General features: G+C 41.3%; 1 protein-coding gene across 4 annotated transcripts in view; it reads right to left on the reverse strand.

Annotated features, from left to right (window-relative positions):
• The window catches only part of ARID4B (AT-rich interaction domain 4B), a 148,897-nt gene that overhangs the window by 93,066 nt on the left and 42,692 nt on the right, over positions 1-13,139 (reverse strand). For all 4 annotated transcript variants that reach the window (XM_075924772.1, XM_075924769.1, XM_075924770.1 and 1 more), the window contains exons 4-5: positions 5,604-5,669; positions 2,667-2,757 (exon numbers count right to left, since the gene is read on the reverse strand). In XM_075924772.1, coding sequence (XP_075780887.1) covers positions 2,667-2,757; positions 5,604-5,669 — 157 coding nt within the window. The remainder of the gene's footprint in view (positions 1-2,666; positions 2,758-5,603; positions 5,670-13,139) is intronic.

The following is a 13,139-nucleotide window of genomic DNA, read 5'->3' on the forward strand; positions in this document are numbered from 1 at the left end:
TGATAGCAGCAGGTCTCCTAACATAGCTAGAGACAGTAAGCACTGCTGAACTTTCTTATATAATCAGGTCCTTTTATCCAGATAGATCTGCCCTCTCCAAACTGCAAGGTGATTACAACAGGAGTAGTTAATGCCTAAACAGGAGAAAACTGTCTGCAGTATGACCAGAACTTGGTAGGTACCTGCAACATGTACCCTGGACAGTTAGACTCTGTATACTGTACTGTCTGTAGACTAATTTGTTTATCTCCTCCCCAACCCTTGGCTGAGAGCATCCTCATAACAGAGAACAACTTCCTTTTCTTTTCTCAAGCCATGTAACAACATGAAATCCCCATAAGAGGAATGTCTTATCTGGCCAAAAATCTTGTGTGATGTGTAGAAAGCAGATGCTAGCTCTGCCACAGGTGCATATTCTTCTCCTTCACCTCAAGTAAAAACCTTAAAAATATACCAGCAAGGCAGGCTTCCCTGTTTTCTATTAGAAAGATGTACAATAGTGTATTGCATTAAAAAAAAAAACCTTGTACTGAAACGGAAAATTTCAAAGAAAACCAAGACGTCAAGATTTCAGGAGAAGTCACTGAAATCCAAATCAGCTATTCCAAGATCTTAGAGAAAGAATAAACTTGCCCATCAGGCTTTTTCCTGAAGATGTAGAACTCTATGCAAAAGCTCTGGACACCAAGTAAGCCCGGTGCCTGTACATACACAAATAATGTTACAAAGACAGAAGTGCATGACTTAGTCCTTGACCATAGATCAATAATATGGCTTTAACTATACATTGGTTAGGGATATAATAGTATAGCTGGTTAACTGATTAACCGATAAGCCAAAGCTTATTGGTTAATACTACCAACTACACACATCCCTCCCTTCCCCCTTCCCCCTCTTTTTAACTTAAAAAAAACTGCAATCGGAGAGTCAGTCGGTCTCCCCCAATTTTGCTGTATTATGGACTGCAGAGAGGAGGGGACAAGACTCTTAATAGCAATAATAACTAATAATACATTAATTGATGCTATTTATCCCATATTTTGGGTTGTGTTAAGGAGAGCTTTTATTCCTGAGACCTGAAAAACTGGTTTTGAATCACTCTGTTCTTCCACCTTTCATAGACTGGTTGACGTGCCATGGAAACAGCATTGAAAAGCCAGGCCCATCTGAACTGGACATATGGAAAACAAGTTTTGCTAGAGCACTTGGAATAAGTCTTCAGAAAAATGTTTTAGAAATTGATCATGTAATGGAAAAAACTAAAGGACAAGTCAATACTGTTGAGTGCATGTTTACAGGAGCTATGATAATTTCCTCAAGTAAAGGTAAAGGTAAAAGAAAAAGTTAAGTACTACCACCTGTTATTGCAGTTGTTGTAACACTTAAATCACCATGAGTTATTTCTAACTACTGTCAAAAGCAAGTACAATACAACATATTAGATATTCTAGTGTATACATTAACAGTTCTCAAACAAGGACCTACTGTACCACATCTAAACCAAAACTATTTGGTCTATCACCTTCATAATTTTTCAGGGTAGTTATATTGGATTCTTATTTTGATTAAACCAACTTACACATGTACCACAGTTTGAAAAATGCTTTTCTAGACTAATAAAACCACATGAATCTCTTTAAATATGAGATAACTCAACTTTGAACATCTTTGACTACTGGTCTAGTGTTTACCTATTTACAGTTTTTGTTGTTGTAATTTTCTATATGGTGCCAATCCTACAAAGGACATGCTTAGCTTTTACATAGTTCCATCGACTTCAAATATACACCTGCAGTACATAAAGTATGAGGTTAAGTCTGTCCATATGCTAGTATCAAATCTAGGGATGTAAGCATCTAGTCTCTCAACTAGTCGTTCCCTCTGCCCCTTACTGCTTCTATCAGAGGCAGTAAGAGCGGGGAGTAGGACCTGGTGCTGGGGTGAGCCAGCTTAAAAGCCTGTTCCCCTCAGCACCATCTCCACTGGGGTTGTTGGGCCTGGGCGCAAGCCCAGAATCAGCTGATCAGCCAATAAGCTCTTAATACATTTTAAAAGGCTAAAGCTCAGCAGGGGAGATTCAGCGTGAACTGGGATAGCTGATTCCTGGCTCACACTGGGTCCCCACAGCTCTGCATCAGCCTTTTAAATGAATTAAGAGCCAGCAGTCTCTTAAACCATTTAAAAGGCTAAAACACAGAAGGAGGGACCCAGTGCAAGCAGGGACAGCTGATTCCCAGCTCATGCAGGGTCGCCTCCGCTGTGCACCTGCCTTTTTAAATGTATTAAGAGCTGACAGGATCTTAATACATTTAAAACGGAGAGCCACAGCAGGGTTACCTCTGGGCACAGGAGCTAATTCTGCTGCGACTCTCTGCTTATTGACTAGTCGATGGAAAATCCATCAACTAGTCAATTAAACTAAATTTAACATCCCTAATCAAATCATCTCAATGAAAGCATACAGCACAAGGAACATTGTTAAACAACTGCTTCTTCAGATACAATGCCTTGTTTTTATTAAATACTTCTCAGTGAGAATATTTTCATAACCAAAGGTAATTTCCTAAATTTAAAGTAAATCAAGTGTCATTAATCTTTGGACAAGTGGTAAAAATTTTCCAAGGTGTACTTTCCAGTTGGAGGAGAGAGTTATCCACTTCTCTTACCTACAGTATACCAACTTGCATCTGTTAATTTGTTTATGACTGCTTCCTGGTAAGTTCCATCTGGATTCTTTACTTCTACAACAGATCCTACCTAAAATAATATAAAAGCAACTTAATTCATCTTAATTAGTACTGTAAAAAGCATTTTAAATCAACAAATCTTAATCAGGATAATAAAAATACTTTGCTTAGAAGAGGTGCAACATTGTGTTCCTCAGGTGCACTGAATTTTTACAGTTCTACACAGTTAAATATAGTTTACCTTTGCTCAAATTACATCTGTACATTTGTTAATTATTTTTCCAAACCAATCCAGATAACTCAATATGGTTTATTCTTTGCTGCCAGCATGTGAGGAATAAGAACTGATTTGAGTGATATCATTCTCTTGTAATAACAGCTCACCATTTAAAATCATCCACCTGAGTTTCAGTCACTGTTGTTTTTGAAAAAAGCAACACCTTACTTTCAGGCCAAAAAGCCTATCAGGTATGCATTGTCTACTCACAATTCCTTCATCTCCAGAAGAAAGGAAATATGAAGATTAAAACACCAAGAGCAATATAAACCTATTCTCCTCACTACACTTTGCAAAAGACAAATCATGTCAACCATTTTTGCTTTGCACCTTCTTTCAATACTGTTTCTCTACTAATGCCTTCTGTCTACTTTTATTTTTCCCTTTTCTATCCTATCTGCTTCTGTGTCAGGGAGGGATGTGTAGGCCTTATGTGGTAAGGAAAGCAGTAGTTTTCCTTTCTTCATACAAGCTACAGTTAATTGGAAAATCTGAGCCAGTAGGATCTTAAAAAAAAAAAAAAAGAAGCTGTCACTACTAAAGGCTTCCAGAGGAAGATTATCGGAATTGGTATGTGAAACCTAAAGTCCCTATAAACTGGCTCATACTGAAATATTAAAGCTGAAAGAACATGACTAATAGATATTTTATGTTTTGACACATTCTTGTACTTCAACTTTTGCAAGTGGTCATAGCTGTACCTCGTACAAAAGTCCCATCCCTATTAGGGATGTCAAATTTAGATTAATTTACTAATAGAATAGTCAATGGGATTTCCATTGACTATTTGATTAGTCTATAAAGGCGCACTCGCCTTAGAACTGGAGGAAGAGCCCTCCTGGGTTCTTGCTACAATTCAAAAGCAGAAGCCCCGCAGGGAGCATGGGACTTCCTTTTGAAATGTACAACTGCCCCACTGGGCTCTTCTACATTTCAAAAGTAGAATCCCGGAGCCTGAACCTTTGAAATGTACAGAGCCCCAGTGGGGCTCTTCTACATTTCAAAACCAGAATACAGCAGAAGTGGCACAAGTGGAGACTGATTCTGTCCCTGCTTGCGCTGTTTCCCGTGGAGACAGTGCTGGAGGGGACGACGACCAGCTTTTAAGCCTGCTCCCACCAGCACCAGCTCCTGCTCCTCCCCCTTGCTGCCTCTCTCTGATAAAGGCAGCAAGGGAGAGGGGAGTGATTAGTCACATGACTAGTCAACTATCCGATACGTTTCTGCTTATCAGATAGTTGACTAGTCTCTTACATCTCTAATCACTACAACGTAAATTAATTCTTCCACTATTACAGAAGTAACTTCCAGTAACAACTGAGTAAACTGAGTAAAACAGTCAACAAGATCTATTTCTTTCAATTCCTTGCCTGCAGCGTGGAAGCACTCAGCATGTCTTGTTGCACTGTTCCATTTTTAAAAATTCAACTGACCAATGTGTCATGTTCACCTAGAATTATGGACCTGGGTCCTCTTGCAAAGCTGTTGACTAATATATGATCATTTGTAAACCATTTGATTATTTTGTTTCTGCATCATCTTTAGCCAGGAAACTAGCTAATTTCCTGACATGCAGCCACTGAATGGTATCTGAGACTTTTTCAATGTTTAAAAACATTCAATTTTTGTGACATGTCAATTCTCAATTATGGCTCAGTGTATGTGTTCAAAGGTTCAGCAACATTGGGGCATAAGCATATTAATCTTAATTCTTGCCAAACTAATAGGACTCACCCATCTTAAAAACTGTGATTAAACTTTACTTATTTTTGTAATCAAGAGCATTTAGGGCTGAACTAAACAAAGTTGATACAGGTACTTATATCTGTAAGGACAGATTTAAACTAGTGCAAATGCCGGTGAATACTAAAAATTAGTTTATCATCGATTTATCAGTTTAGCATTTCTTGATCTAGCATAAAGTTAAATCAACATAAACAAGGGTTAATTTTTTTAAGAGTGTCCACACAGGCATTTGCACCAGTTTAACAAAAAAAGTCTCATAAGATAGACCAGTGCAGATTTGTTTGGATAATCTTTTGTAAAGCATGAAGTGGTAAACTAATAGGTGTGGCTCTAAGATTTTCCAGGGAAACAGGGACATTTCTTATGTCCTTTAGGAGCCCACATAAAAAAGGAAAATGGGTATGTGATTTGACAATTACTCCACTGATGGTAGGAAGGCACCAGCACTTCTGTAAGATTAAGAACTATAATTGAGGAACGAGATTTGTTTTCTCCCCTTCTGGCAGAATAGAAACTAGGCTATAACTACTTTATATTCAGGGTGATAGTCAGTTTCTCGTTAACCATCTCCCTTTACTAAGCAGGGAATCTGCTAAATAAATGACCTTTACACCTCGCCACTCTAACCAGGCAGTGCTGGGTTTTGCTCTTTAAAGCAGCAATGGAACAGACTTATGTCATGGCAGAACTCGTATTTCCAGACCAGCCACAGATTTCCATATCATAACCTATACATTTAAAAACTCTAAATTCTAATCCCTACAGAAAGACTTCTATCTGGTTAACTGGTATCTCCAAAAAGGAAAATATTTATGCCTATTTAAGGTTATACTATCAACAAATTTAGATAACAAATTACTTGGAATTCTACTGAAATACAAAAAATGTATTACCTTTAATGGGCCCTTTATGTGGTCATCCTGGACTTCCACTGTTGAGGAATCATGTCTAAATGTTACCTAGAAAATATAATTCAACTAACAATCACTTGATACAGTGGAACAGCATAAATACATGAAAGCATAAGTACTCCTTTTTCTCTTTCTCATCTTATGTTCAACCAATGTCCCATAACTGTTCAATTAGCTGAAACTCTGTCACTCAGATATTTGTGTTACAAGATAACTTCAAACACTCCCAAGAAGTTATTTTGAAAGTGATCTTAATGCAGAGAAACAATGTTTAAAAAACAACAACTTTGCATAAAGATTTTAACTGATACAATTTTAAATGGTTGATCAGTCAAATAAGAGAATAAAATCATATTGAGACCCAAAACAGTCCTTAAAAACAATGGTTCTAGTTAAATGTATAACTTAAAAACAAAACAGCTTCAGATTGTGCGCCCCTGGCCTCAGTCTGTGGTTCTACAATCTCACTTTTTTGCCCTTTCCCCGTTGTTGAATGAAAGACACATGTAAAACAGAGGAAACTGTGCGGGGAAGTGGTAAAAGTGCCTATAGACAATATGTCAAAATGTGCAAAAATGAAGAAGCTGAACTGAATTCTCTAGCCTCTCAGTTGATGATCTGAAGTGTACTTGTAACAATAGGTCAAATTTCAGATGTGTCTTAATTTGTCATTGTCCCTTTCAAGACAAATACAAAAGCAGAGTTCTTGGAGGACTGTTGGGTGTAAGGCAACAATGCTTCATTATATGCATGCATTCATACTTGTCCAGGAGAAAAAGTCTTAGGCTATGTCTACACTGGCAAGGTTTGGCAACGAAAGTGCTGCCACCATGAAAGGGTTGCCAAAAGTGAAAACCGTTCAAATAGTTTTTTCTGACTCCCATTATCGACATTTCATGGCCATATTGCTAGCTCTGTTGACAGATAGAGCAAAGCAACATGGATAAGCATTCCATAGTGCAGTGCTGTGGGAAGGCAGAGCTGATCCCTGCACTTCAGGTGATTCCCTCATAGCTGTGTGAGATTTCTGAGCTAAGGAATGTCAAAGCAGCACAGCAGTCTCTCTAGCCCTCCCCCTGTGGTAGCAGTCTGTTGGCTGCTGCGTTCCTAACAGAGCAGAACAAGAGCATTCCAATTATTTGTTCTTTATTTGTTCCTCAAACAGATCAATTCAGCTGTCAGATACTTCCTAGAGCTTAGAAAGGGAGAGCTTTTACACGTGCCTATAGAACAGCAAAGATCACAAAACACTGAGTACAGCTATCAGGACACGTATTGTGGGATACTGGTGGAAGCCAATTCTTTAACAAAATACAAAGCAGAATCCACATTGGATCTTTGTCCACAAAAAGTCTCTCACAGGGCTGGAAGTTTTTTGTCACCAAAACTGGGTATTTTTCCTGACAAAAGTCGCATTGCAGGGTAAACATGGGTAAGCTAGAGTTAATTTTATAAGCGGGGAACTAGGGAATCATGAGTAGTGCAGTTTTCTTAACTGCAAACACTTACATTTAAATAAACTTTAGAAGCACAGAAATGTATAATTCAGGTAAATCAAACTATTTTGCATTCTGACTCTTCCCACTGAGTGTCACTGAAGTGGTACATTTATACTAAGCACTCCTCTGTATTCATACCATAATACTACTATTATAATCTTTGTACAAGATATGCTTTGAGGTATCATTCAAAAATTAGTAACTCTCTGATCATTAGAATTCTTGCATAACATATGTATGCTGTAAGTATTAAGAGGTATGAACACATGGTAGAATTATGACTAAAGTGTGTTTTAAACCAGGCATGCCAGGACGAGTTGGTAAACAGGTCCGCACTAAACAAAGAAATGTGTTTTTTCCACTTGGGAATTACTTCCCAAGTACTTTGAAAGACCACAAAAATGTACTTACATATTGCCTGAGCAGACCCATCAAGCTAACAAGAGATGGAAGCAAACCTAACAAATGGGGAGGAGACAGTCTATACCCAGCTGAAGAGAGATGCTTGGTCTCGGTTTTAACCCAGAATATTATCACGCCCCTTCAAAAAAGTCAATGAACTTTGGAAGATAAGCAAAGACCAAAGCCATCTTTATCATCCATCACTAGAGAGACACAAGGGAACAGAACTTGTATGAACTGAGAAAGATGGGTCTTTCAACCAAAGGTGGTATGAAGTCACTGGAACTGAATAGAGGTGAGAAACCTGGTTAGGTGAAGATCTTTTCAAATAGAAAGGCAAGGGAAGTCAGTCCCTTGTGGTTTTGTGGAAGACTGGTGAGAGAAGCTATGTGCACAAAGCCTGTACACCTTGCTAGAATAAAGTTTTAGACTTTTAGGTGCATGTTCTAATTGGGAATAGGGCATTGTAACCCTTTCTAACTTTATACCTTTTATTTGGAATCACTTCACTTATGTCCTGTTATTAAATTTTATTTTTACTACACACCAACTCAGTGCACTATTTAAATGAAGAGGTGTTATTTATCCCCAATTAAGTTAACGAGCAGCGATATGCTCTTGTGTTTTCAGAGAAATAATATGGTTTATTTGTTCCTTTAAACCAGGGCTACTTAACCCATTTGTTTGCAGTCTTTGTTGCAGTTTGGGTTTACATGGGGCTCAACACGCAGCCCGCAGGCGGGAGCCAAAACCAAAAAAGGAGTCAATATAATGGTTGTCTGTTGATATGCATTTTAGTAGTTAAATTCCTGGACTGTCATTGCTCAGTAAAAGTACCGTCATATGGGTGGAAGTTGGGTAAATATTGCATTTTAATAATATCAGCAGAACTGCTTTAAATATGTGTTGTATATTCTTGCTTTAATCTTTATACAGGCAGTCCCCGGGTTACATGGATCCGATTTACATCGGATCCCTACTTACAAACGGGGTAAGGCAACCCCGCACTAGCTGCTTCCCCTCAGCAGACCAGGGAGACGTGAAGCTAGCGTGTGTCCCTCCCCCCGCCCCAGCAGACCAGGGAGGCTACCAGACATAGGAAAATGAAGCGGCGATTTAAATAATCGCCGCTTCATTTAAATTTACATGGCTGCCGCGCTGAGCCGACAAACAGCTGATCAGCTGTTTGTCGGCTCAGCGCGATAGTCTGGACGCGCGGGTGTCGACATCAAAGGTATTTGTCAACCACCCAGGTATGCCTCCTGGGATGAGGTTTACCTGGGCGGTCGACAAATACCTTTGATGTCGACACCCACGTGTCCAGACTATCGTGCTGAGCCGACAAACAGCTGATCAGCTGTTTGTTGGCTCAGCGCGGCAGCCATATAAATTTAAATGAAGCGGCGATTATTTAAATCGCCGCTTCATTTTCCTATGTCTGGTAGCCTAATCTACATGCCTCTGGCGACAGAGGCATGTAGTCTAGACGTAGCCTAAATGGGACCACAGGAAACTTGGCCACTCCCATGAAAAATAGACATCCAGCTAACTAAAATCATTCTGGCTGACAGATATTTCTGGATAAGAGAGTTCTGGGATTACAGAGATTCAACCTGTACCGGGGATAGGGTGAAGGGAGAACTGTTATATTAGCTGGGTTAAATTAAGTTCATGCCCATCGTTATCTACGAGGGGCAGGAAATGAGCCAACATCTCCGTTCCAAAAACCTCTGCTTCCTGAACCATGAAATTTTCTGCCTCCTACACATTTTAGAAGTTCAAACTGTTCAAAATCTCATCTGTCTCCCATTGCAATTTCTGTAATACAACTGTACTGTTAAAAACCTTTAATACCCGTAAGACTTGGGGGAAGTGTAAAACTAAGACATTCCAAAAATGACTTCTCTATCACTAACAGGAAATAATGAACTGATTATTTGCTTTAATATTTAATTCAGTTTACTGAGTTAAGTGGAAGGTAATGAAGAAATCATGGTTCTTTGCTGAAGAACTTGAAGTGGGTTAAATTCTTGTGGCTTTTATATACGATTTTTTTTATACAAAACAGTATAACTACCTCTAGAAATACACCAGTCAATTACATGGAGTGGAAGTGAGGAGCGGCTAAAGCTACTTATAATATACTGTGAACATCACTTCTAGTCCTGAGAAGCCTGTTGCTACCTTCCTACATGAATTATGTAAAACAGATTATGCTGATGACATTTAAATAGAACCTGCAAGCTAAAATTCATGTTATAAAGATAATTTTGATTTCTTTGGAAGGAAGATGGAATTGCTTAAAATGAAGATGACTCCCTTATGTGTAATCTGAGACTGGAGCTACAAACAACTGGGGGTAGAGAAATATCCAGCAAGCAAGTTATCAAAACATTCAGAAGGAGTCAGTAGGTGGTGAAAAATTCCCATATGGACAGTGTCAGCTGGAAATCTTGAAAAATCAAGACCATGCCAAAAAAAGTTGAGTAATTTTTAGGGAAAACTAAGGGGTCACTGTTAGATTAAAGAACTTTTTAAATTCCTTATTTGTTAAACATTTCAACTTAAAATAGACTTAGGAACTTTACTGTTTTTACTTTAGTGTACTTGAACTTCTTGTTATTAAAGTAGAACTTAGAAGCCCAAATAAGAACTGGAACACTATTGTACAAGACTGCATGAATGGGTAGTGAAGAGACAGTGACTGCCCCTAGGAGCTTACAATTAAAGGTAAGTTAATATAGGTCAGACCTCCCAGTCCAGCACCCTCAGGATCTGACCTGACCAGTCCCAGATGAGGAATTTTGCCAGACCAGCAGAGGTCATTTCTGGACCCCAGCCACCAGCTCTCCTGTCTTGACCACCCACTTCCTGCTGGCGCTGCCGCCCTGCCACGCCATTGGGCAGCCATTGCTGCTGAAGCTCTGTGACCTGCTACCACGCTGAGGTTCTAGGTCCTGCTGGGCAGACACACATGCTGTGGTGGGGCTCCAGGCCCCGCAGGCCAGCCGAGCGCGCCACACTGGAGCTTCGGGTCCCGCAGAGCAGCCACGCACTGCAGCTCCCAGCTCCTCTGGACAGCTTCACACCGGGTCTCCCAACCCCGCTAAGCAGCCCTGCTGCCACGCACTGGGCAGTCCCCCACCATTTTCTCGCTGCGGGCAGCCCACTGCCCTGCTGGCCCCACAGAGATCCATGCCGCTGGCCTTCCACCAGAACTCTCTGGTCCTGCAATATCCATGCCAGACCATGGATGTTGCCAGAACAGAGAATCCCAGTTAAGAGAGTTTCAACCTATACATCTATTTATAGTAAGTTTCCAGTCTATTTCACTTTACAGTTTTTATGCTTTAGCACAGCGTAGTAGTGCAGCTGTAGGCAGCGAAAACTGTATAAAGCTACCATTCAATGAAAATGCTACTTAGTGTTAGTAGCTATTTCTCAAGGAATACTGGAAATCTTGCAGAAACTATAAGCTTGTATTTTTGTTTTACACTTAACACAATTTCTGTACTTAATTATATTTAATAGTTTTAAACTCAATGATGTTGGTAAAGAAAAAACTCATCAAATGCTATTTAAAAATAAGATTACTAGAATAAAAAATATAAGAAGCCTTTAAGTAAGTTAAAAAAAAACCAACTGAGTCTAAAAAGTGATCTGTAACTATCATTCCATTATATGTTAATCATAAAAAACTTATGAGAGGAGTTCAGTCCTTCCCACAGGAAATAAAGGCAATGGTAGCTCAGGGAGTCAGGGCAATACTTGCCCTCATACGTGCTGTAGATCTTTTTAACCACAAGATCACTTTTTCAATTAAAGTGCAATGTAAGATCTACCTCAAACCCAAATACCCTTTCCCCACTTCCTTCCCACCCTTTCTTTGAGGCCCTGCCCCTGCTCCACCCTTCTCTGAGGCCTCACGCTGCTCACTCCATCTCCCTTTCTCCCCCATCCTCACTCACTTTCACCAGGCTGGGGTAAAGGGTTGGGGTGCAGGTTCTGGTCTTGGGCCAAAGAGTTTGGAGTGTGGGAGGAGCTCTGGGCTTAGCACAGGGTGTGGGATTGGGGTCCAGGAGGCGGGGTTCAGGGTGCAAGCTCTGGGAAGGAGCTTGGGTGCAGAGGAACTCATGTCTGGGGCAGGAAGTTGGGTGTAGGAGGTTCAGGGATGGGACAGGGGTTCAGGAAGCAGGCTCTGGCTGGGCACCATTTAACTGAGATGGCTTCTAGGTGGTGGAGCAGTGGGCTTAAGTCAGGCTTACTCCTGCCCTGGCCCTGCACCACTCCTGAAAGCAGGTGGCATGTACAGCAATAGCTCCATGTGCTGCCCCTCATCTATAGGCACTGAGTCCACAGCTTCTACTGGCTACAGTTCCCCATTACTGATCAATGGGAGCTGCAGGAGTGGTGTCTGCAGGCAAGGACAGTATGTGGACAGCAGGTGCTCTGCCTCTCTCAAGGGCTGCAGGTGCAAGCAGTAAAAGAAGTAACAACAACCCCCCCACGTGTGTTGGGTCGGGAGATGAGTGAAGGACAGGGTTTGAGTTTGTGAGAATGACAGACACACACAGTGCGTGAGAGTAACAGAGATTTGCATTGCCAGGCTCCCTCCACCCCTTCACTCTGGGTGTGTCTAGACTACAGGGTTTTGTCGACAAAAGTGGACTTTTGTCGACAAAACTATACTTGCGTCCACACTGCCTTTGAGTTATGTTGACATAACGTCGACAAAACTCAGCAGTTTTGTCGACGTATGTAAACCTCATTCTACGAGGAATAACGCCTTTTGTCGACAGAGTTCTGTCAATAGAAGGCATTATTGCATCTACACTGTCCTTTGCGTCCACACTGTTATGTCGACAAAGCGGCTTGCTTTGTCGACAGAACTGGATGTAGTCTAGACGCTCTACGTCGACATAAGTTTTGTCAACAGATTCTGTTGACAAAACTTATGTCGACGTAAGCCTGTAGTCTAGACATACCCTCTGTGTGGAGATAGGGTACATAAGTGGAGGAAGGGGGGATACCCTGACATCAGTGCCTCCCCTCTTCTCCCTCCCACATCCTGCACAGCAAGCAAGAGGCTCCCGGGGGGACAGGTCTGAGGCAGAGGGCAGGAACAACTGACAGTGAGTTGAGGGGCAACTGAAATGCCAGTACTTGATAGCTTCCTGGCCAAACCAGTCAGGATCACCTGTCAGGGGCTCCAAGATCTATTGGTAGATCCCCATCTACTGGCTGGTGACCACTGCTGTAGGCAGAGCTGACCAGAGCATGTGTGCAGGCTTCAGCAACCCTCCACAGCGTACAACAAGGGCAGGCAAAATATGGCCCACAGGCTGTGTCCAGCTTACCAAACATTTGGATCCTACCCACCATGACCGTCCCAGCCACTAATATCCCACAGACTAGCAGGCACTAAGTTTGCTGCTTGCCTGTCCTGGCCTCATATGCTGTTCAAAGAGGCAAGCTGCTGGGGCAAGAAAGTTTCTGTATGAATACCCCTTTGCGGGGGGGGAGGGCACTGGGTCTCTGAATGCTCTCCTCATCCCCAGCACCATCCTCATAGCTCCAATAACCATAACCCGGCCCAATGGGAGCTTCAGGGGTGGTG

Source organism: Pelodiscus sinensis, chromosome 3 (assembly GCF_049634645.1).
Source record: "Pelodiscus sinensis isolate JC-2024 chromosome 3, ASM4963464v1, whole genome shotgun sequence".
Lineage (NCBI taxonomy): Eukaryota > Metazoa > Chordata > Testudines > Trionychidae > Pelodiscus > Pelodiscus sinensis.